General features: G+C 43.8%; 1 protein-coding gene across 2 annotated transcripts in view; it reads right to left on the bottom strand.

Moving 5' to 3' along the window:
- DOCK5 (dedicator of cytokinesis 5) overlaps positions 1 to 22,523 on the bottom strand; it is a 220,632-nt gene that overhangs the window by 56,268 nt on the left and 141,841 nt on the right. For both annotated transcript variants that reach the window (XM_082254554.1, XM_082254555.1), the window contains 12 exons: positions 17,512 to 17,680; positions 17,091 to 17,188; positions 12,148 to 12,237; positions 11,502 to 11,602; positions 9,458 to 9,592; positions 9,036 to 9,147; positions 8,855 to 8,925; positions 5,657 to 5,763; positions 4,521 to 4,657; positions 2,277 to 2,372; positions 1,858 to 1,956; positions 1,687 to 1,781 (listed from right to left, as the gene is read on the bottom strand). In XM_082254554.1, the coding sequence (XP_082110680.1) occupies positions 1,687 to 1,781; positions 1,858 to 1,956; positions 2,277 to 2,372; positions 4,521 to 4,657; positions 5,657 to 5,763; positions 8,855 to 8,925; positions 9,036 to 9,147; positions 9,458 to 9,592; positions 11,502 to 11,602; positions 12,148 to 12,237; positions 17,091 to 17,188; positions 17,512 to 17,680 (1,310 nt within the window). The remainder of the gene's footprint in view (positions 1 to 1,686; positions 1,782 to 1,857; positions 1,957 to 2,276; positions 2,373 to 4,520; positions 4,658 to 5,656; positions 5,764 to 8,854; positions 8,926 to 9,035; positions 9,148 to 9,457; positions 9,593 to 11,501; positions 11,603 to 12,147; positions 12,238 to 17,090; positions 17,189 to 17,511; positions 17,681 to 22,523) is intronic.

Here is a 22,523-nt window from a genome sequence, read left to right as displayed (position 1 = left end):
AGGCCCCTTCCAGAGCATGTGCTTGTTGTGGAGGAAGAGCATTGTGGATTCTAGTAACCAATGACTGAAATAATGAGATCCACCCTTAATTTAAGTAATTATCAGACAAATAATGAAAATAAAAAGGAACGTGTACTGATAAGCCCATTGTGTCTTGCTTTGGCTTTGGATACAATTTAAGCATATTTTTAAATGCAATCCAGAATTTGTCCTGGTATCAGCCTGTACAGCAGCACTCAGACTGGGAAAGGTAAAGGCCAGCAATAAAGGCCAATCCGACTCTACTTCAGGGTGCAGGAAAAGATAAAAGTGAGCAAAATGAGGAGCCATTTCTGTGTGATGTTTCTTTGTTGCCCAGTCAGCAGGCTGGATGGATTTTCTTGCTCAAGCTATGGTTCTGCTGTAGTGGAGGTCAGGAATTTGTATTAACATTTCTCTTTTAGGTGTTATTACAGTATATTTAGCAGTTTCCCAGGAGTTTTAAATGCCAGATTCTATCTTTGGTTTAATGTAATGCTCAGATAAGGATTAGGCTGGTTAGGAGTATGTTTTAGAGGGGAGAAGAAGTCATATTTATGTTGATGGCCACTTATCACTCCAGGAGATTCTTTATTCTTCTCCGTGAGAATAGGAAAGAAACGTATTAACAGTATTTGCACAGATTCACTTCTTCATGTGAGTCATACGAAAACCAACAGGGGGTCAGCTACAAACAGGCAATTGTGTCCCTGCCTATCTGCTCTTCTCTAGCTAGTCTAAAGTCATCCATACCTGAAATATGGCCGGTTCAGCAGGGACGAGATTCGATACATCTATGGGAAAGCTGATTGTACCCAATCCGATCCATCAATCAACCTGGGTACAACCAGCCTGTTGGATTTTTTACATGTGATTACTGCCAGAAGCTACAGTATAGCCGCTAGCAGTAATCATTGTGTTCTGCTGTCCGGGAAGGCTTCCTGCTCCCCCTTTGCAGGCAGAACACAGCAGCGCTGCGGGAGGCATTCCTCCATCAACGTTGTTTGTTTTGATGGGAAAATCGAGCGATTTTGTTTCTTTCTACCCATGCTTGAAGGAAGGAAAAATGTAATCATGGCTGCTTAATCCATGTATGGGGAGCAGGCAACTTATAAATCACAGTTCCCTCATGTCTAGGATAGATGGTATTATTTGATGTCTCTTACTGTATGTGATTTTATCACTTTTGCAGAGGCTGCATCTTTAGCTTTTACAGATTGAATCTAAACTTTAAAAAATCATGTCCATTTGATGGTCAGGTTTGTGCAGTTAGATATTCTGGGTATGACCACATTAGGATTCTGGCCAGCTCAGTAGGATTAGTTTTTTTTTTATCATCAAAGGCCTGGATTTTTTCATAATGTCCATAATAAAACTGGATAGTAACATTTATAGGTAAAGTTGATCCAGGGAATATCAGATTGCCTCCCAGGGGGGGGTCAGAAAGGAAACTTTTCCCCGGCTGGGGCAAATTGGATCATGCTTTGCGGGGGATTTTGCCTCTGGATCAGCTGTGGGTATAGGATTGTACATATAGGATTGTATATTTATTTTTTTCTCTCTTTTATTGGTTAAACTAGATGGACTTGTGTCTTTTTAAACCAGACAAACTATGTAACTATGTAACTATGTAAGATGGGCAAAAACCAAGACATAATCGTCACCCACTTGTTCTGTGTCATTGTCATCAGCATCCAATCCCTTGGGAATACCCGTTTTCCAATCAGGTCCTTGAACATGATAAAGGTTTCCATCAGGAAATCCTGTACAAGGAAAAAAAGAGAATTTCAATGTGTTTTAGTGACAAAGAACAAGCAGCTGATGGTGTTGCAGACTTACTATGATGTCTTGTCGAGTCCTGAATGTGCTGATGTAATGATCATAGTGGTAATCCTCCATCTGTCTGAGGACAGCGGTCATACACGCTACAAAACGACCCTGGGAGAATAATATGAAGACATCATCATTTCTGCCAGAATCTTCACACACTGTCACTTTATTCTGCTTCGATGGACACCAGGCCTTGTGATGAGAGTTTTTGAAATAAAAGTGTCTGGAGTACAAGAGAAGTCAAGCAACTTCTAGTTGTCATTTTTCTAAAGTTACTTTCATGATGAATTAAAGAACGTGATTGACTTCTCTTAGCAGTACATACACTTCTTCTGCATGGCGTTTAAAGATCTATGAAACACTTTCTAACACCTTCAACAAACAGGCATTAATGTTTTTTCTGCCCCCAAGCATCCCAATCTTCTTACTATGTGTGGTGACTGTCGACTCATTCCAATCACTGTTCGGTTTATCCTTCGCAGCAGACGCTCCATGATAAGCTGGATGTGGTGTGTCGTGTCCCCCTGTGTGGATATCAAATATAAGTCAACCAGACAACTGCCCAGACTTCAAAAACAATTCAGCTATATCTATTCTACTCAAAACCTGTGATACAAATAAAAGATGAAACATTTTGGCTTTTATTAAAGAGTTAAAAAGACTCTGTCATGGAGGGGAAATGAGGCAAACTGCGAGTGAATGAGGGTACCTAGTGGTGCACATACTTGTAACAGCCTTCCAAACCTTGCTGTAATAGTCACACCTCAGACCATTGCTGTATTAGTCAAACCTCAGACCATTGCTGTAATAGTCAAACCTCAGACCATTGCTGTAATAGTCAAACCTCAGGCCATTGCTGTAATAGTCAAACCTCAGACCATTGCTGTAATAGTCAAACCTCAGGCCATTGCTGTAATAGTCAAACCTCAGGCCATTGCTGTAATAGTCAAACCTCAGGCCATTTCTGTAAAAGTCAAACCTCAGGCCATTGCTGTAATAGTCAAACCTCAGGCCATTGCTGTAATAGTCAAACCTCAGGCCATTTCTGTAAAAGTCAAACCTCAGGCCATTGCTGTAATAGTCAAACCTCAGGCCATTGCTGTAATAGTCAAACCTCAGGCCATTGCTGTAATAGTCAAACCTCAGGTCATTGCTGTAATAGTCAAACCTCAGGCCATTGCTGTAATAGTCAAACCACAGGCCATTGCTGTAATAGTCAAACCTCAGGCAATTGCTGTAATAGTCAAACCTCAAGCCATTGCTGTAATAGTCAAACCTCAAGCCATTGCTGTAATAGTCAAACCTCAAGCCATTGCTGTAATAGTCGAATCTCAGGCCATTGCTGTAATAGTCAAACCTCAGGCCATTGCTGTAATAGTCAAACCTCAGGCCATTGCTGTAATAGTCAAACCTCAGGCCATTGCTGTAATAGTCAAACCTCAGGCCATTGCTGTAATAGTCAAACCTCAGGTCATAGGCTAAATTCCAAATCTTCCAGGAAGCACCAGAGGCAGTTGAATATCCCCGCTCCTACACATTTTTTACCGGTCCACCACTATGTTCAGCTTCACTGAACCACAGGAATGTGCAGGAGGAAAGGAGAAGGCGTTAAAGAACTGGTACTATGACGAAGAGACCGGAAGAGGGCAGGGTTACGAAATGCGCCACTCTTCCAGGGGAATGGCGAGAACCCACCCATGTACATCGTCGGGCCACTTCCTGTGCCCTCCAATATAAAAAGGAGACACTTTGATCAGACACGCTGATCCATCCCAGGTCCCTGCCCCCTCTACAGGGTATCCACTAAACACTCACATTGACTGTCTGCTTCCAGGCCCATTTTACATTACTGCCACTTGGTATGCTTTGTGGTGGCCCCTGCTAAGACCTTCCATATGTGGGCGGTGACTGTCATTTTGATCCCTGGCGACATGATGGATGTTAAACCCTAGTTTAACATTGCTGTATGTGTTGCCTGTTACTCTTCACACTAGTAATGCTGTTCTGCATCTCTCACACCCCTGAAGAAAGAAATTCTTTCTGAAACGCTTCGGGTGATTTCTGCTTGATTGGTCCACAAGAGACTATTCTATCATCAACAGATATTGTGGAATACCATCTCATGCTGACTCGATCTATTCTGATATCAAACTATCATTGCAGCCACAATTGTGACTCCAGCAGCCATTTTGGGTCAGGCAGAGACTACGTAAAGGCCCTGGCTCCCAGGCTTGACGCGCTTTTGGGAGTTAATAGAGTAGAAACAGGTATTCCACCTGGTATTGACAGCACTAGCAATAGGAAGGGTTTTCGATGAGGAAGGAAAGCGTAGGGTCACAACTCCTTCGGACGTTTGCTCATTTGGGGCAATGGACGGCCAGACCAAGTGCCCTCTTAACAGACGCTGTCAACCCAGCTGATACCAGTCATCTTCATATTGTTGAAATTCGTGACTATATTTAGTTGGGCAGGTGTCCCTCCGGGTTGTTGTGACTGTTTCAATTCAAGTTTTACATTACACCTATCTGTGTGAGTTACTGCCGCCGAACATGCTACACCCCACCTACAAGTGTTTACTGGCCTTCATACTTCAGAGAATCTACACCTTTATTTGAAAACTGTTCAATCATAAGCACATACATTAAACAATACAAAGCCTCTTTTTTACTCACCGACTCCTTATTCTGAAGAGCTTCCAATATATTGCTCAACAGCTGTCCACTGGCTCCATGATCTGGTTTGTTTGAATTGTCATCTAGTTGTCCACTTAACTGGTCAATGAGGAGAGGCAAAATTACATCTCTGCACTCTAAAAAAAAGAAAAATTATTTTTGCTGTGGTCAACTAGATTTTCTTTAGCCAAAAGAAGGGTTAAAATTAAGATTAAGTTATTTTTTGCTATCTGCAGTCCACTGGGGAAGTTTCCCTTTAATTCCAGTACTGGAGTTGCAACAGAAAATGAGAACAATAATTTGTCCAAAATTAACAGAATTTCCATCTTAGGAACAGGTGTCCCCAAGTAAATATGTTCTCTACTCGTTCTCTGATGACAAGTAAGATTTATTTAATTTCCACTTTCTGTGTAGGTGGTAAAAGGCATGAGGACAAATAGGGCAGTCTCACCGAACAAATGAGCTTAGCTCAACATCCTGATTATCATCGTGCAATGGGTGTCGGTCCCTCAGCTGGACTCCTGTCATCCCTATCCTTTTGATACTCAAATAAGTGAAGTTGAAAAACTCCATACATAATCTGCAGAGTATATTTATTAAAAATCAAGTGATCCAGTACATAGCAAAAAGCTAAAATAGAGGGGTGGATCTCCTCAGTGGAGACACAAGCGGTAAAAAAAAACCTGATAAAAGGGTCTAAGGCCCCTGTCACACTTCGTGTAGCAGGCACGCGTGTTCCCAATCACAATTGTTGTTCCACATGTTGCACATAGGGCAGCCCAGTCACTTAAATGGGCTGCTCTATACATGTTTGTCAGAGCAAAGAAGCTAAATGTACCAAATTTTGGCACTCAGCCAAGCGCGCCTTGTGACCGGCGGTTTCCAGCAATTTCTGCATGTTTTGTCGTAAGGCAAAGTTGCACCGCGTTTGGGTGCCATTAAGAAACAAAGGCTCTGCCTCAATTCTGGAATCGTAGGCAGATTCGCATGATTACAATACGCTTAGATGTGAACAGGGCTTAACACCTCCAAAATCTATTGAAATGCCTTTCTATACACCTAGAGGGCTAGTTTATTCTAAAGTAAACTATTTTAAATAATGTTCCTGATTCCAGCATAGCAAATGTAATTCTCACCTTGTTGCAGAAAGGGGTCGCTCTCCACCACTTTGCACATGCAGGCCAGGGTCTGATGGACAAGTTGGTCTGGTGGAACACTCTGCATGAACTTGGCAAAGAGAACACTGAAAGAGAACAATATTAAGTGAAGATTTCATTGATTGTGGAAATGTAAAGCCAGAAACAATACCAGTGGAAGATCTGCCCTTGATTGTCACAAGGTGCACTCACAGGACCCACTGCAAATTTTTACCCTATAGACAGATAGCACAACTCATGTCTCTAGTAAAAAGGAGTAATCTGTTGTCGATTACAGAGGCTTTCCTACAGGTTGACACGATTGACAACGGAAATGAAATTTACCCCTTGCTAATCCTAGTTTGCTTATCACTGTCCATAGCAAGGACTTGTCTCAGATAAAATTAAACTGAAGGTTAATTGGAATTTGTCTGTGTCTGGATGGGGGAGATTTACTAAAACTGGTGTACACAGAATCTAGTGCAGCTGTGCATAGTAATCTATCAGCTTTGAGGTTATTGTCAAAGCTTAATTGAACAAACTGAAGTTAGAATCCTATTGGTTACTATGCATAGCTGCACCATATTCTGTGTGCACAAGTTTTAGTAAATCTCCCCCTATATGACCACAACCTGTAGATGAAAGTTTTCAAGCAGTCTACTGTGCTATTAGAACATTAAAGTGGTTCTAAAGGCTTGGCTTTTCTTTTTTTTTTTTTTTAACCTAATGCATTCCCTGCATTAATACATTTTCCAGTATTTGCATCACAAGTTCAACCCCTGTATACTTACCTGAGCCCAATCTCTATAAAGCGCTGTGCCCATCTGCAGCAGCTCTCTCCTCTTTCTCTGCTCAGAGGCAGCAGCGGGAGCCATCAGTTCCTGATGTTGTCAATCCAATCTTGTGACCAGAAAGCAGGGGACAAGCCAAGCTGTGCAGTGTCTCAATAGACACACACAGCCCGGCTCAATAGCAAACCCACAGGTGCGCCCTTATTGGAAGCAGCTTCCTATGGACACTGAAAGATGAGGAGCCCAGAGTGCCAACTGGAGACCCGAGCAGAGGAGGTTCATGGCTACTCTGTGCAAAACCATTGCACAGAGCAGGTAGGTATATAACATGTTTATTATTTTAATTTTAAAAAATCAGCTTTACTTTAATCCAGGTTTCAGCTGAAAACTAGGAAGGTGTATCTGTTCGTGCTTCTAGTTCTGTGACAGCACTGGTCCCTGACTGCTGAACATCTCAGACTATCATTAACCAATCAGTGTGGTATCTGATCTTGTAACAATCAGTAATGGAGATCACATGCAAGCTGGAGAATTTTGTTAAGAAAAGCTTCCCAGGCATGTAGATGATTCTGTGCACAGAGAGAGAGATACGCTGTTAGAAATCATTACAGTGTGTGAAAAGAATTACTTGAAAATTTAGAAAATAGTGTTGTGTAAAATAACAAAAAACAAATTTTTTTCTCATTTGTGTCAGTTTACAAAAAAAAAAAAAAACAATGTACCAAATTAAAGCCTAGAAAAACAATACTCCAGGAAATTAGGGAAACCAACCTTGCTCCGAGGTTACTTTCCCCCTTGTATCCCACCCTCTGATCCACCCTTTATTGCTTATCTGTCTGTTCTTCTTTTTGTGTCTTATGGCTAACAATCGTGTATTCCTTGGAATTTTTCAAGATCAAAAGGGATTGGCATTGTGGTTACATCAACAGAGTTGGATGCTGAGTGCATGGGTGATCTGGCTGTGTACTGAGCCCAGGTGTGGTCATGCTGATGACATCACCCATCCCATGTATGCATCTGGTCAGACCATCCTGTTTCTTTTTTGTTTGCCTTTATGTATTCTATCAATACACAATGTGACCACAATGTGACTGAGTAGCAGTGTCTCAGGCCTGTAACTATACCCTTTGTCAATGCCAAGTTTGCAATCATTGAATTAGCCATTGTTTTCTAACAGAAAATCCTTTTAGAACAATGATTTCAGTAGGCAAATTAATCAGAGCTATTGTCAAGTTAACTGATTCATTATGATGCTGCTAAATTTGGTCTAGGCATCTGTTTCAATAACCTCGTAGGAGGTTAAGATAGTAGATTTAAAGTGGTTGTAAAGGCAGATGTTTTTTTTTTTTATAACCTTACTGCATTCTATTTAGTTAGGTAACAAACCTTCTGCATGCAGCTTTCCCCAAATACATACCTGAAGCCCGATCTTGATCCAGCAATGTGCATGAGAGCTGAGGCTATCTCGGCTCTCTGCCTCCTCATTGGCTCAGTCAATCACAGCCAGTGATGAGGGAGCAGGGGGTGGGGCGACTTTAAAACAAACAAAAAAAATCCCCCAGAAAACAAGCCTTTAAAATTACTTTAGGATTCCAAGTTGATGAAGCGTTTAGTGTAATGGGTACCAATGATCTTCCGTACCGAGCAGAAAGAAAACTGGTTGGAGTACAAAAGACCTTTTTTCTAGCTTCTACTGCAAAGAGTGTGGCAACTAATAAAATTTGCTATGCTCCAGCAAATTTCACAAAGAGTTTGTGTATTTACACATAATTGTAACAAAGAACACATAAGCTTGAACTTGCCTTACTGCCTGGCTAACTCTTAGGGTTCATTCACATGCACGACCAGAATGCAGTAAAAACAGGCAGTTGAGCCAAGGTTTTATCACCCCTGACCACCTACATGCAGCCGCTCAGGGCTATACACACGCTGTGGATACTGCAAAAAAATTAAACAGCATGGTATCAATGAAAAGTCTATGGGGGTGTGCCACCACTGCGTGCATTAAAAAGAACTGTAGCATGGTGGTGCAACATTTACTGGGTTAAATCAGACAGTGGAGGAGGAGATATACTACCTCCTCACCGCCTGTCAAAAACTTCTGAAAAGAGATCTACTGCAGGTCGTTTTTCCGGGTGGCAGGAAGGCCTGCTGCAAATACAAACGAGCCCTTACAGTAAGAATTTTAGAATACACTAATGAATCTTATAGGCTATTATAGATGGTTATAGAACAGCAGCCTTTACAAAGTAACAAACTTTAGCCAATGTTTTCATTTAATCCTTAGGTTGGTGTTACCTTTTTCATCCATAACTCAAAGTAAGACATATCACAAAGACATGACACATCTTCATACCATAACTATGCAACATAAACTATACTGTGTTTATGTATTTGTGATACTTACCTCAGTTCCACAGGATCAAACACGATCTTCAAGTGATTAATAATCCCTGGAAGATACTTCAAGGCTGCTGCCTGTAAAGAAATACACAGTAATTGTACTACTCCACCCATTCTAAGGAAAGAGGTCTGTGGTATCAGTTTATGACAATATGGCCTACCTAGGACATTTACTGGTAACTCACCTTAATCTTCACAGCTTCCTCCAATGGCCGGTCCATCAGCTCATTAAAGGATAGAAAGAGCTGGCGTATGGAATCATTGAACTGGTCGTTCCCCTCATCCTGACCATAAAACCTGTAATCATAGCATATTGGGTTTATTTGATGTAACAGTGCAAAAGATAACGATTGCAGAAACCCAAGATGAATCCAGGTGTCACTTATAAAACATGGGCACATTCCATAAAATATTGTAAATTACAATATCATATAATATATATCACTAGAAAGGGGTGCCCATGCTCTATAGTCAGTACAAATGTGGAATGTGGTTACCTTTTAGAGTTTTAAAATGTTTATTCAGCCACAGTTTCCCTTCAAGCACAGTTTTTTGCAAAATACATAGAGTAAACGGCATGATAACATGCTACCATAGAAAGCCTTACCTGAGGTAGAGTACCCTGGACTGGACTATAAATCTGAAAAGATACTTTATGGCTTTGAGAGAGGAAAAGAGCATCTCTCTGCGACACGGGTCGTCCGCACTCCTCACATACCACGTAAGAACCTTAATCAGCTTCCTGCAGACAGGAAAAAAGTGCACAGTGAACCTACAGAACAGATCTTGTCATCTACTAATAGCGGCCAGACACTCAGAAAATTCTGAAGCCAGAGGGCCAGGCAACTAGCAATTTCAGAATGAAGTCATATTAGGCATTCAAAAGAATTTGGCAACCATGGATCAAACATAATTTACCGCCAGACAGGCGAGGCAGTACTCATGCCACGGTAGATGTAAGTTACCTTGGTGTCCACCTGTTCTATAATTCAAAAGAATTTGGCAACCATGGATCAAACATAATTTACCGCCAGACAGGCAAGGCAGTACTCATGCCATGGTAGTTGTAAGTTACCTTAGTGTCCACCTGTTCTTTTTCCTCCCTCTTCTTTTCCTTTATTTTTTTGACACTGGTCTTACTTTTTCAGTGTTTCTTTACTTAGCCTATAGCTGGACAGGTTGCCAGTATCAGGCTTACTCATGCCAGCTATATAATAAGACATCCCCTTATTTAGGGGTAGCCCCCATAGGTATTGCTCACACAGTTTATAACGCTAGTTTTGTTTAGGCTTTTATACTGCAGTTGGTCAATGTTACCGGCCAAAACGTATACTCCCAACAAATATACGGGATAGGTTACTGCTACCGCAACTACCCTCACAATTACATTGTTAATGTTGGTTTTGTATTGCCGTTTTCCTCTTTTATATTTGACTTCTAAGAATCCACTTAGTCCATGTTTACCAATGTGACCGATACTCCCTAATGATTGTATGCAAAGTAACTTTATCGCTACTGTCATTGTAATACATTGTAATTTTCTTGAAAACTCAATAACATTTTTGAACAGAAGTCATATTAAGCAGCGCAGACTCTACAGCTTCATATTCTGTAAAGCCCATCATCGGGCACAAAAAACTCACCAGTATTACAGTACATTTGTCAAAAAAGAACCTTCCTTTCCTGCTGGCTTTATTCAACAGCCCTCAAATCTGCTAATTTACATGCTGGGGAAAGTACAGCTCATATAGTACTCGGAGTCCTCTCTGATGAAAGTGCTGCAGGTTTCATAGACCTCGGTGCTACCCTGCCCCCCCCCATCTTTCTCCGTGCCATTTACAAAACAGAGCCTAGAGAAGTGTGTTTTGTGGAAAGACACATTTGTAAAGTACAGATCCGTGCTTTATAAATGTGACTTTTTTTCTTTTCTTAAAGCAGCCGTATGGATGCAGTGAGGCCATACTACTGCTTTAAAAATTAGCCGCTTAAACCAACCATACATGGAATGAAATTCAGCTGGTTCAGCAAGGACTAGCCAAATTTCGATCCATGTATGGGCAGGCTGGTTGTAGTCTATCTACATGTACAACCAGCCCGTTGGAAAATTTCTGCATGATCAGCACCCGCTGCCCATACCTGAAGAGGAAATGATTCCCCCATCCACCTCAAATGTATTGAATTGGGGAATTGCATCAGTTTTTCTTTCAATCTGCTGGTTGGAAGAAAAAAATACTCATCTATGGGATGGCTGGGGCAGGTCATAGATTATGTGATTTTCTTTCCTGTAACCATGGGTTGTAGGAAAGAAAATTCCCTGTGACTGTGTTGATGGGGGAATCCCTCCCGGGGTACTATTGAGTTCTCCCAGCAGTGGGGCATGGGGAGCCGTCCCTTCCGGGAGAACACAATGATTTTTGCTAGCGGCTATATCCATTGGCAAAAGGTGCGTGCTAGAAATCTGACATGCTGGTTGTACCTAAATCGATCCGAAGGATCAACTTGGGTATTATCATCCTGCCCATCTATGGCCGTCTTAAGTCTCAATGGCTTATCTAATAAGACAATAAGCATTGTTATTGTGAGAGAAGAGGAGGTTGGCCTTTTGCAAGTTACCACATATTACTCATTAAGCAAAAAGACCCATTACTCACTCATAAGCCAGCGTTGTACTGAAGTGCTTAGTAATATAGGTCTCCAGGACCGGATTAAAGTGCTGAAACTTAATATCTGCGATCAGAGAAATGATGAAAACCTGAAAAATATCAGAGACAAAGAAATACATATCTATATAAAGGAAATTTAACACAATATCAGTAGACAGAGAGATTACTATTATAAGGAAACTTAGCACATTATTCTCCTGACTTAGAACTGCAAGTGCAGTCTACAGTGCATTTTGCTTGCTGTAGCAGAAAAGTCTTCATGTGTACAACAAGAATGCTCTTTATAAGTAAGTGGCCTGTTCACATGTTCATGAATACTTTTAACTGCTTAGATGATGGTAAAAACAGAATAATAAACAGGTTGTATTATTGCATCAAACAAAATAAATATAACAAAGAATTATTTCCATGTTGTATCTGCCCAAGCATTATTTTATGCATGGTCAGTATAGGCATGCACTGTGTGTATAGGTTACAGGTAAAATTTAAGGACAAAGGAATAGTAACTAGAAAACACAATGCAGATACAGGGGTTGGACAAAAATATGGAAACACTGCATGATTCGCAGGTGTGAAAGTGACAACATGTTTCGGGTTGAAACCATTTGTTATAAACCATTGTCATCCATCTCACCAGTGCATCAAACACAAGCACATCACAGCTCTCCTTGTCTGGGTTCTCCATCATGATGTTGAAGAGAGCATCCAATGTGTCTTGCAGAAACTGAGAAGGACAAAGAGAAAGCAAACTCAGAGGTAGCTTAAGCATAGGATACAGGAAAAAAGGGCAAACATATTAAAAGGACAGGAATGTTTGGGGTTACATTTGAGTCGTGCCTGGAGCTCACAGTAGATTGTATTTTAATTTTCAGAGAGCAGGTGGGGCGATCAGCTCCTTTTCAGGTTTGCCAGAGTAGTCTTTACGTGCTTTGATGAAAAATGGCAGTTAACAGAGCACAGTAGCTCAAGCTCCAACTGAATGAGAGTAGTGACTCCTCCTTCCTAACTCCTGTCGTGTACAGAGGGCTCTATTTATTCTTATTAAAAAAAAAATTGTGTAGACAGATCATCAGCTGAAAGTAAAATGTATATGCACAAGTAGATGAATAAGAGCAGAGACTTCTCCCCCCCTCCATGTAAGCTCTGTTGGAAGTTTTATTCAGAGAGAGCCTGAAAGTTAACAGCTTCTGTTTTGCTCTCTCTTTAGAAAACCCATAAAGCTCCGGCAATACGGTGTCATTTATTAAATATGTATTTGCGAAAAAAAAAAAAAAGATGACCAATTTGTAGTTAACATTTATAAATTACCGGATCAGTTCAGGTGGGTGGCAAATCACAATTCATTAATTTACCTGTGCATGTGTACAATTTGACCAACCAGCAAAGTGATCATTGAAAATATAAGCCTAAGCTTTGCAAACTAACATCTTCATTAAAATGAAGGGGAAAAATGGATTTTTGTAAAATCTTACCGTAAAATCCTTTTCTCTTAGCTCATTGACAGACGTAGTCCTCGGTGATACACCACCTTCGGGTTATGTTGCCTCCACAGGAGCAGGACTAGACAGGAAATTAAAAAGCTCTGGCCACACCCTAGGGGCAGTCCCAGAGGGTATATCCTCTCTCTCTCTGCCTCAGCAAATCAGTTATGTGAAAAAGCAGTCTTTAGAGATTTTAACCCAACCCAACTCAAAAACAGAGGGGCGGGGACTACGTCTGTCAATGAGCTAAGAGAAAAGGATTTTACGGTAAGATTTTACAAAAATCCATTTTTCTCTAGCGCTCATTGACAGACGTAGTCCTCGGTGATACACCACCTTCGGGACGTCCCAGAGCAGTATCACAAATGAGGGGTGGGAAAATGGAAATCAAATCCCAATCTAGAAGGCCCAACCGGTGCCAACTAGAAGTTTACAATGCTCATCCTTAATGATGAGACTCAACAAAAAAGAGAAAAATTTTTTTTTTTTTTTTTCAAACAGAAAAAAAACCCTCGAGGTAGACCACCGGTCTCCTCAAATTGCGGCCTGCAAAACCTTGCGGCCAAATGAGGCATCCGCCGATGCCGTCACATCAATTTTATAGAATTTTGTAAAGGTATGTACCGACGACCAGGTGGCCGCCTTACATACCTGGACCACTGACGCCTGATGGCGAAAGGCCCAGGAAGTACTGAGCGCTCGAGTGGAGTGCGCCCTAACAGGGAACGGAGGACTCTGACCCTTAATAGAATAAGCCTGTACCACCGTTTGTCTAATCCATTTGGCAATGGTCGCGGCAGATGCAGGCAAACCCTTTCTGGGGCCATCCGTGATCACAAAAAGTGAATCCGTCTTACGGAATGATTCCGTAGCTTTCAGGTATACCCTGATTGCCCGAACCACATCTAAGGAATGCAACGCATGTTCCCGATGATGCTTGGGCTGAGGACACAAGGAAGGTAGTACAATATCTTCATTCAGATGAAAATCTGAAACCACCTTAGGAAGAAAAGATGGCTTAGGATGAAGTACTACCTTATCCCTATGAATCACTAGGTATGGGGACTGGCATGATAATGCAGCCAGTTCTGACACCCTGCGAGCAGAAGTAATAGCCACCAAGAAGGCCACCTTCTGGGATAAAGCAAGCAAGGGAATCTCCCTGATGTTTTCAAAGGGAGGTTTCTGTAGAACCGACAAAACCAAATTAAGATCCCAGGGCGGTAAGGGCGCACGGACTGGAGGAGCCAGGTGCCGCACCCCCTGGATGAAATTCCGCACCAAGGACTTGGTAGCTAAAGGTTTCTGAAAGAAGATTGCTAATGCTGAAACTTGACCCTTGATGGTGCTCAAGGCTAGCTTCTGCTCAACCCCTTGTTGCAAAAAGGCCAATATTCGAGTCACCGAATAGGTACGTGGAGGAAATCCTAAAGATTCGCACCACGCAATATAAGTCTTCCATGTGTGATAATAGACCTTGCTGGAAGTCGCTTTCCTTGCTTTAATAAGGGTAGGAATGACTGAAGTAGACAAACCTCTGTCCTTCAGTACTTGGGTCTCAATGGCCAGGCCATTAAACCCAGCGACTGTAAAGCATGATGGTAAATTGGTCCTTGAGACCACAGACACTCCCTGAGACGAAGTTCCCACGGAACGTCTGCGACTAGCATGTCCAAGTCGGCCAGGCCGGCTTGAGGAGGCCAGCCTAGAATTTCTAGGACCACTGGCGCTGATAGAATCTGAACCAGGCGTCCCTAGAGGTATCTGGCCCCGACCATCCGAGAAAGTCTGGTCGTTTTCTGTTCCCACACATTTATCAGATATCTCCTGGGGAATATCTTTTCCCCTAAGGTCTTGGCGTACCATTTTCGCCCATTCCGTAAGTGTCTGGGAAACTAGACCAATAACAATTACTGGTCTAAATGCTGACCCTATCAGAGAGAAGATGGTGCGGGACTCTGCTTCCATCTTTCGATCCACCGGATCCTTAAAGGACGAAGTGTCCTCCACTGGGATAACCGTGGCTTTATTCAGCCTGGAAATAGGTGGATCCACCACTGGTGGTACCGTCCATTTCTTAATGATGGATTCCTCAAACGGATAGCGTCTAGCAATACGCTTGGAAATAGTAAAGGTACGTTTAGAATGCTCCCATTCTCCTTTAATCTGATTACCAAAACATTTGGGTACAGGAAAAACCTTCACCGTTTTGATGGGCTTATTAGTACCAAAAGGAATCTCTGTTTCAGTTGCCTCTGCCGGTAAAGCCTCAAGTTTTAAGGTTTCCTGCACTGCCACAACTAGTGCGTCCACCAATGCTTCTTCCTGAATTATAGCAGGAGAAGAAGCGTCCTCCTCACTGTCTGAGGGGGCTTTACCTGGGATAACAGCCTTTGCAGAGGAACCTGCAACTGCAGTGACCATCTCTGAATCAGAGTCAGAGGTGTCAGATAGTATAGGGGTAGGCGGGGGTCGCTTCCTTGACCCTCGTCCCTGACAGGCCGCCTCCACCCGAGCCACCATAGACTCCAAAATTGCTGTAAATGACTCTACACATGTGTGGCAGGGTCCATGATAATTCCAGTCACTTCCTGGATAATATAATTCAAAAATAAAAAACGTTTTTTTTTTTTTTTTTTCAGACCCCCAGCGCCACAAAAAGCCCCTTAGTGTTACCTGCTAGGGATCCCTATCGATCGAGAGAGAGAGAGAGATAGACCCCCAGGCTCACCACTTGATGCTCAGAGTTTAACTGCAACAGGTTACAGCGCTGTCTTGACAAACAGGAAGTCTTTTGGCTGGCTGCCCAGGAAGAAAGGAGGCGGCTCCGCCCCTCTGCACGCCTTCCGGCGCCTCCCCTAGCTCCACGAGGTGTTTGGATCACCTCAAACATGGCCGCCCCCATGCTGGAGACACGAGGCTACGCCAAAATGGCGGCTCGTGCGATCCAGCAAAAAAAATGGCGGCGGCCTGTACTGAATAGCGGTGTGCTGCAGGGCACACAACACTCTCTCTGCATGGGGATTTTGGCGTGGTTGGCGGTACCGGCCCTGGCGGACCGCATGGCCATTCGGAAGGCCTGCTAATAGCTGGAGATCTGATTAGGAAGGCAGTCTACATGTCCGTGGCTTCTGACTGGTAGGTAGCTTATTCTTATCACCGTAAGATTCCCAGAATGCCACAGATTATAATCTTTTTAACATGTATACAATTAGATTGTTAGCTCCCAAACCAAGCCTCCTGGCTTTTTGCACATAAAATCACACTCAAAGTAGGAGGATCTGTGTCATTTATAGGATAGAGAGGGACTCTATCTTACCATACAGAGAGGGGCCCGCGTTCACCACAAGACCCGTCAGGGGAAAAGGGGGAACATGCTACTCACCATACCGGAACCAGGCGGGCACCAACTCCTGACAGTACCCCTCTCCACCGGGGCGGGAGGGCTGTCGACCGATATGGACGCCGTGACTCATGGTCTTTGGCGTTTCAGCGAGACGTTTAACTCGCGGGGTCAGTCCTTTAATGGGACTTTGTCGCGGCCGACCCAGCGCGGAGCTATGGCCTGCACGCGCTCGTAGGCTGAACTGGGGTGACCACCAGATCTCAACATCCAGCCCGTCGCCCAGTTCAGCTTTCTTGCTTGAAGATCTCACAGGAACACTGGAGAAAAAAAGCTGTCTAAAAAATCCTTTAAGAAAAAAATCTTGCCAGGACCTAAGATCCCAGCAAGGTATCTAGGTCCTTACTCCTAACTAGACAGAAAATAACTGATTTGCTGAGGCAGAGAGAGAGAGGATATACCCTCTGGGACTGCCCCTAGGGTGTGGCCAGAGCTTTTTAATTTCCTGTCTAGTCCTGCTCCTGTGGAGGCAACATAACCCGAAGGTGGTGTATCACCGAGGACTACGTCTGTCAATGAGCGCTAGAGAAATAGGATTTACCTGCAAACTATGTGATCTGCCCAAATAATGGCATGCTACTGATAAATTCCCTAATATCTACCTGAAATAAACATTGTGATATTGTGCAGCCCACACTGGCAAATATCACTAAATTCAACATGAGAATTCCAAAGCTTCTACTCATCACTCACCTTCATGATCTCACCTCCATCCACTTCCATGAGTTTGCGGAGTGCTTGAGAAACAGGCCTGGGGTTTGACCGCCAATTTAACAGGCCAAGTAAATCAACTGCCAGGGAGTAATTGAAAAAAAAAAAAAAGACAAAAATTTAGTTTTGGGCCTAAACTAGCACAAAGTTAAAGTTTACATCTGCAGCTAAAAAAAATAAATTAAATCTTGCATTCCCACACATCCCATGGGAATGCAAACTCTGCTTGCTGTGAGGGCATTCAACAGGAGGGAGGGGCCAGGACCGCTGAAGAGGGACCCGAGAAGAGGAGGACCCAGGCTTTTACACAGAGGAGATAAGTAGAATTTTTTTTTTATATTTTTAGAAAAAAAAAAACAACAAGACTTTACAATCACTTTAAGTATGTTGTGCTCTTCCTCACCATTTTGTGTGAGCTTAGTGGAACAGATCAATGTGGTTATTTGGAAGCTATCCTTCGTCGGGGTGAGGGTGGGCGCATGTCCTCGCGGAGAACGGACTTCCTCTTCTTCCTCCTTAGTCGCAGGGAGCAACAGGTAAAGCTTGGCATCATCTGACTTTTTGCTGTCACCCTAAATATAAAATCCAAATGTCAGCACACTTATTGATATGGCACACCTAAAACTTAAAGCACGACTGAACATAAGACCAAATATGTAATATGTTGCCTCTTATGATGCCAGATGTGGTGACTGCAATTGTTTTAATTTTTCAGACCAAGAACATTTTTAGCAAGTACATAAAATATCTAGTGATCTTGCCAAAAGTTCAGTGTTCTTGTCACTTTCACTGTGAGCTAAACTGGAAACAAAAACAATCCTATCTTTGATTTATAAACTACTAATCCCATTATCCTACATGTAATAAAGATTTACTCTCACAATCAACATTGACTATTTGTAAGATTATGCTTTTAGGATTAGTAAATAGATAGGAAAGTATTATCATAATTACTTTTCTTAAACTTTTTTTTTAACATTTCATAAGTTACTTTACGGTTTCCAGGCCTAGGCAAATGAGGTCACACATCCCAGGAGTCTTCAGGAGGGGAGGAGGAGAGGAGGGTTTTTTTTTTCAGCTAAGCACACCCCCCTGTCCGTATACCTGAGCTAAGGGCAGATATATTCCAGGAATTAAATGCTACATGAATCATCTGCCCTTACTCAAATTGGCACAGAAAATGCTAGGGGGTGTTTTTTCAAAGTGATTTCTCCACAAAAAGTATGGAGACATGGATGGATAGGCACGTGTTTTTTTTTTTTTTTTTTAAATATAAAAAATTCATCAAATAGCGTATTTGGTCTGTGGTGCTCAGATGTAGTGTAGTTCCACTTTAATAAAGGAAAACAGGTTTGAAGATCAGCCAGGCTACAATAGCTCCTTTCATAGATACACTGGAGTGAGTATAGCCACTCAAGGAAAGGAACTAATTCCCAGAATTTCTCAAGAAAATACCTGAAAAAAGAAACCCATGCAGGCACCTCATCCAAGAGCTTGCGATCTGTAATATTTATTTTTTGTATCTGGCTTTAAACCATCCACTTTAAACCATTTAAAGTATAATATATAGTAGGATAAATATATAAAAAAAAACAAAAAAAGCAAAAAAAAAGTTTTTACGTTAACTAAAAAGGATAGAAAAAAAAAATGGGATTTTTGACTTACCGTAAAATCTATTTCTCTGATGTTCATTGACAGACACAGCTCCTGATCTTCATAACCATTGGGTTATACTGCCCCCTACAGGAGTAGGACACTAGGCAGAAAAATAATCTGGCTATGCCTATGGGCAGTCTCAGTGGGTATACTCCCTCTCCATGAAATAGGTACAGTTACAAGCAATGTCAGAAGAATTACAACTCCACAGAGGGGAGGGTGCTGTGTCCATCAATGAACATCAGCGAAATGGATTTTGCGGTAAGTCAAAAACCACATTTTCTTTTTCATTCATTGATGGACACAGCTCCTAATCTCCATAACCATTGAGACGTCCCAAAGCAGTGTTAAACAGGGGGGGATGGGAACAGCAAAGAAATTCACAAGGCTAAACAGTTGCCAACCAGGCAACAGAAGCTCAACCAAAAGAACTGGAGCCCATCTGAAAAAAAACAAACAATACACCCTCGAAGAGGATCAGGTCCTCTAAACAGCAGCCTGCAAAACCTTGTTGCCAAAAAAAGAAGCATCCGCAGATGCCAACACATCCACATTATAAAACTTTGTGAACGTGTGCACCGACGACCTTGCAAACCTGCGTCACTGACACCTGATGACGGAAGGCCCAGGAGGCACTAAGAGCCCAAGCAGAGTGCGCCTTAACAGGGAAAGGAGGACCCTGACCCTTGATGGAATAGGTTTGAATCACCGTCTCTGATCCATCTGTCGCAGAGGAAGCAGACAACCCTTTCCGAGGCCCATCTGTGAGCACAAATAGGGAGTCTGACTTCCTGAAAGTAGCTGCCAGGTACACCCTAATTGCTTGGACCACATCAACGTCATGCAAGACAATTTCCTTCGGATGTTTAGGCCTGGGACAAAGGGAAGGCACCACAATGTCTTCATTCAAATGAAAATCAGAGACAACCTTTGAGAGAAACGACAGACAGGGGCGAAGAACCACCTCATCTCTGTGAATGACAAGGTACGGTGAATGACAGGATAACGTCACCAGTTCCGACACCCTGCTCGCAGAGGTGATAGCCACCAAAAAGGCCACCTTCTGGGACAGCATATGCAGGGGAATCTCCCGTAGATTCTCAAAAAGAGGCTTCTAGAGGAATGAGAGCACCAAATTAAGGTCTCACGGCGGCAACAGAGGCCGCGCACTGGAGTGCCTAACTCCGTGAAGAAAAGTACACACTAGTGAGTATGTGGCCAGGGGTCATTGAAATAAGACCGCTAAGGCTGACACCTGACCCTCAATAGTACTCAAGGCCAGTTTCTGCTCAACCCCCGTTGAAGGAATATCAAGATCTGAGCCACCGAACAAGAGCGAGGATGAACCCCAAGAGACTCACACCACGCAATGTAGGTCTTCCACGTATGACGGTAGATCTTCCTAGAAGTAGGTTTCCTAGCTTTTAACAGCGTTGGAAACATGACTCAGACAAACCTCTATCCATCAGCAGACACAGCCTTATCACTAAGAGTTCCAAGACATTGATCGACAGACTGGACTCTTCCAGTGTCCAGATCCCCTGAGCAGAATGTTTGCCGAGGATGCCTCCCCAGCCAGACAGGCTGGCATCCGTGATGACCACTGTTCAATACAAGGGGAAGAAGGATTTGCCCAGGCGAAGCAACGAAGAATGAAGTCACCATATTAGGGACTCCTTCATTCCCCGACTCAGCCAGATCTGATTGTCCAGAGACTGCGGAGTCTTGTCCCATTTGGCCAGAATCTCCCTTTGCAGGGACCTCCTATGGAACTGTGCACACGGAACCGCCTCAAAAGGTTGAAACCATCAGGTCCAGCACCCGCATGCAAAGCTAGATCTTGTAGCCGGACCAAATTACTTTGTGGACCCACAAGGTGCCCCGTGTGTCTGGAGAAGCCCGCTCTTGACTTGCCAGACCAGGTTCGTTTGGCCCTGAAAGGCTTTGAGCCCTTGTTAGTCAACCCTGAGGGACGAAAAAATGTCCTATGAGCGTAGAAGGAGGTCCCACGTCTATGACGAGGTTCCTTGCTCTTAGTAGTCTGCAGAAGAAAGGTACTCTTCCCCCCCTGTGAGACCTTTAATGATGTAATCCAGGGTAGCTCCAAACAGGCGATTTCCTTGAAAGGGTAGATACAGTCAAGGCCTTTTTAGAAGTCTGGTCCGCAGACCAGCATTTGAGCCAAAAGACACAGAGAGCTGAGCCACTAGGGGAGCAGCATGCCAATAGACATCACAGATAAACTGCAGCCCCTAGACCAGCTGGTCTGCCAGTTCAGCAAAGGCGGGGGGGGGGGGGGGAACGGTTCCCCCTCCAGGTAATGGCGTAAAAGCTTAGACCACTTAGTAAGAGTTTGTGACACCAGGGCAATGGTGAATACCGGCCCCAGTGCCAAACCAGCCAGAGTGTACATATTGTGGGCCACAGCCTCTACCTTCCTGTCAGTAGGATCCTTAAAGGCTGGGGAGTCTTCAACCGGAATCATGATTGCCTTGTTCAACCTGGAAACCGGAAGGTCCACCACCGGTGGAACAGTCAATTTCTTAAATAGGGGCTCCTCCTAGGGGTAATGCCTAGAAAATCGCTTAGGAACCCCAAGGGGACGCTTTGGTCATCCCAACTCTTTAGTGACAAATTTGACTGCACGTCCCTCACAGCTGCATCCTCCATCTTTAAGGTCTTACGCACAGATACCATCAGTGTGTCCACCAGCATCTTTTTGTGCGCGGTTGCAGATGTGGAGGAATCATCCTCACTATCAGAGGATTTCGGGCACGTGGTTGCAGACCAAGCAGGGTGACCCACATCTGTGGCGGCCGAATCAGATTCAGGATCTGATAAGACAGATGAGGCAGGGGAAGGCGGGGGGCACCTTTTGCTAGCCCATCGCCTGCAAGCCACCTCCACCCGGGACCTCCAAAAAGGACTCCAGTCCGCCATCAGTGCATCCATGGATGGTTGAGACCCGGAGGGCCCCGCAGCCTCAGAGAGGGGATCAGGTGGGGAGATGTGCTCCAGAGACTCCATGAGTCACCAGGGGGATCCCACAAAAAAGGTGTAAAAACCTGCAAGAGACAACCCCCTCTGTGCTGGCAGCACCTCTTGGTCGCCAGGCACAAAGCACCAAGCAATCCTCAGCAGAGAGGGAGAGAACTCCACCAGACTCACCACCAAGCTGAAACAGGTACCTCCAGTCACCAGGATAATCTGCACTGCATGCGCGATCATCAGGAAGTAAAAATATCCAGGAGTCAGCACCAGGGGATCAGGAGGGGCTCCCACCGCTAAAATCGCGCCCACAGGGCTCCACTAACATGGCCACCGCTATTTTCAATGGAAAACCACCGCAAAATGGCCGCCAGACTACACAAACATGGCCGCCATGCATAGAAACACACAGGCTACAAGAAAATGGCGGCCCCGTGTGGCACCACAAGACTTTCAGGGACCCAGGAGGGATCCCTAGGCCTCAAGGACAGACCCAGGCAGGATGGGAAGCCCTGGCAGGAGCCCCCACCAGGAACAACCCCCCTCTGCACAGCTGACCGTCTGGTCACTGCACCCCCAAGCCCCCATCACCAGTATAGCGCCCTGCCCTGGGGGACAGATGAAAAGGGGGTGCCTGATGGGAAGAAGGGGAACCCGGGGGTCTGACTGTCCCAAGGAGGGGCCCACATCCACCCCACATCTATTCACTATACCAGGAATGGGGTGAGCACTGCTCCAGACAGAACCCCTCTCCATTGAAATGGGGAGGAT

The sequence above is a fragment of the Pelophylax lessonae genome (assembly GCF_965119305.1).
Source record: "Pelophylax lessonae genome assembly, chromosome: 4".
Taxonomy (NCBI): Eukaryota; Metazoa; Chordata; class Amphibia; order Anura; family Ranidae; genus Pelophylax; species Pelophylax lessonae.
The sequence above is the reverse complement of the archived record's forward strand: the minus strand, read 5'-3'. Positions and strand labels throughout refer to the sequence as shown.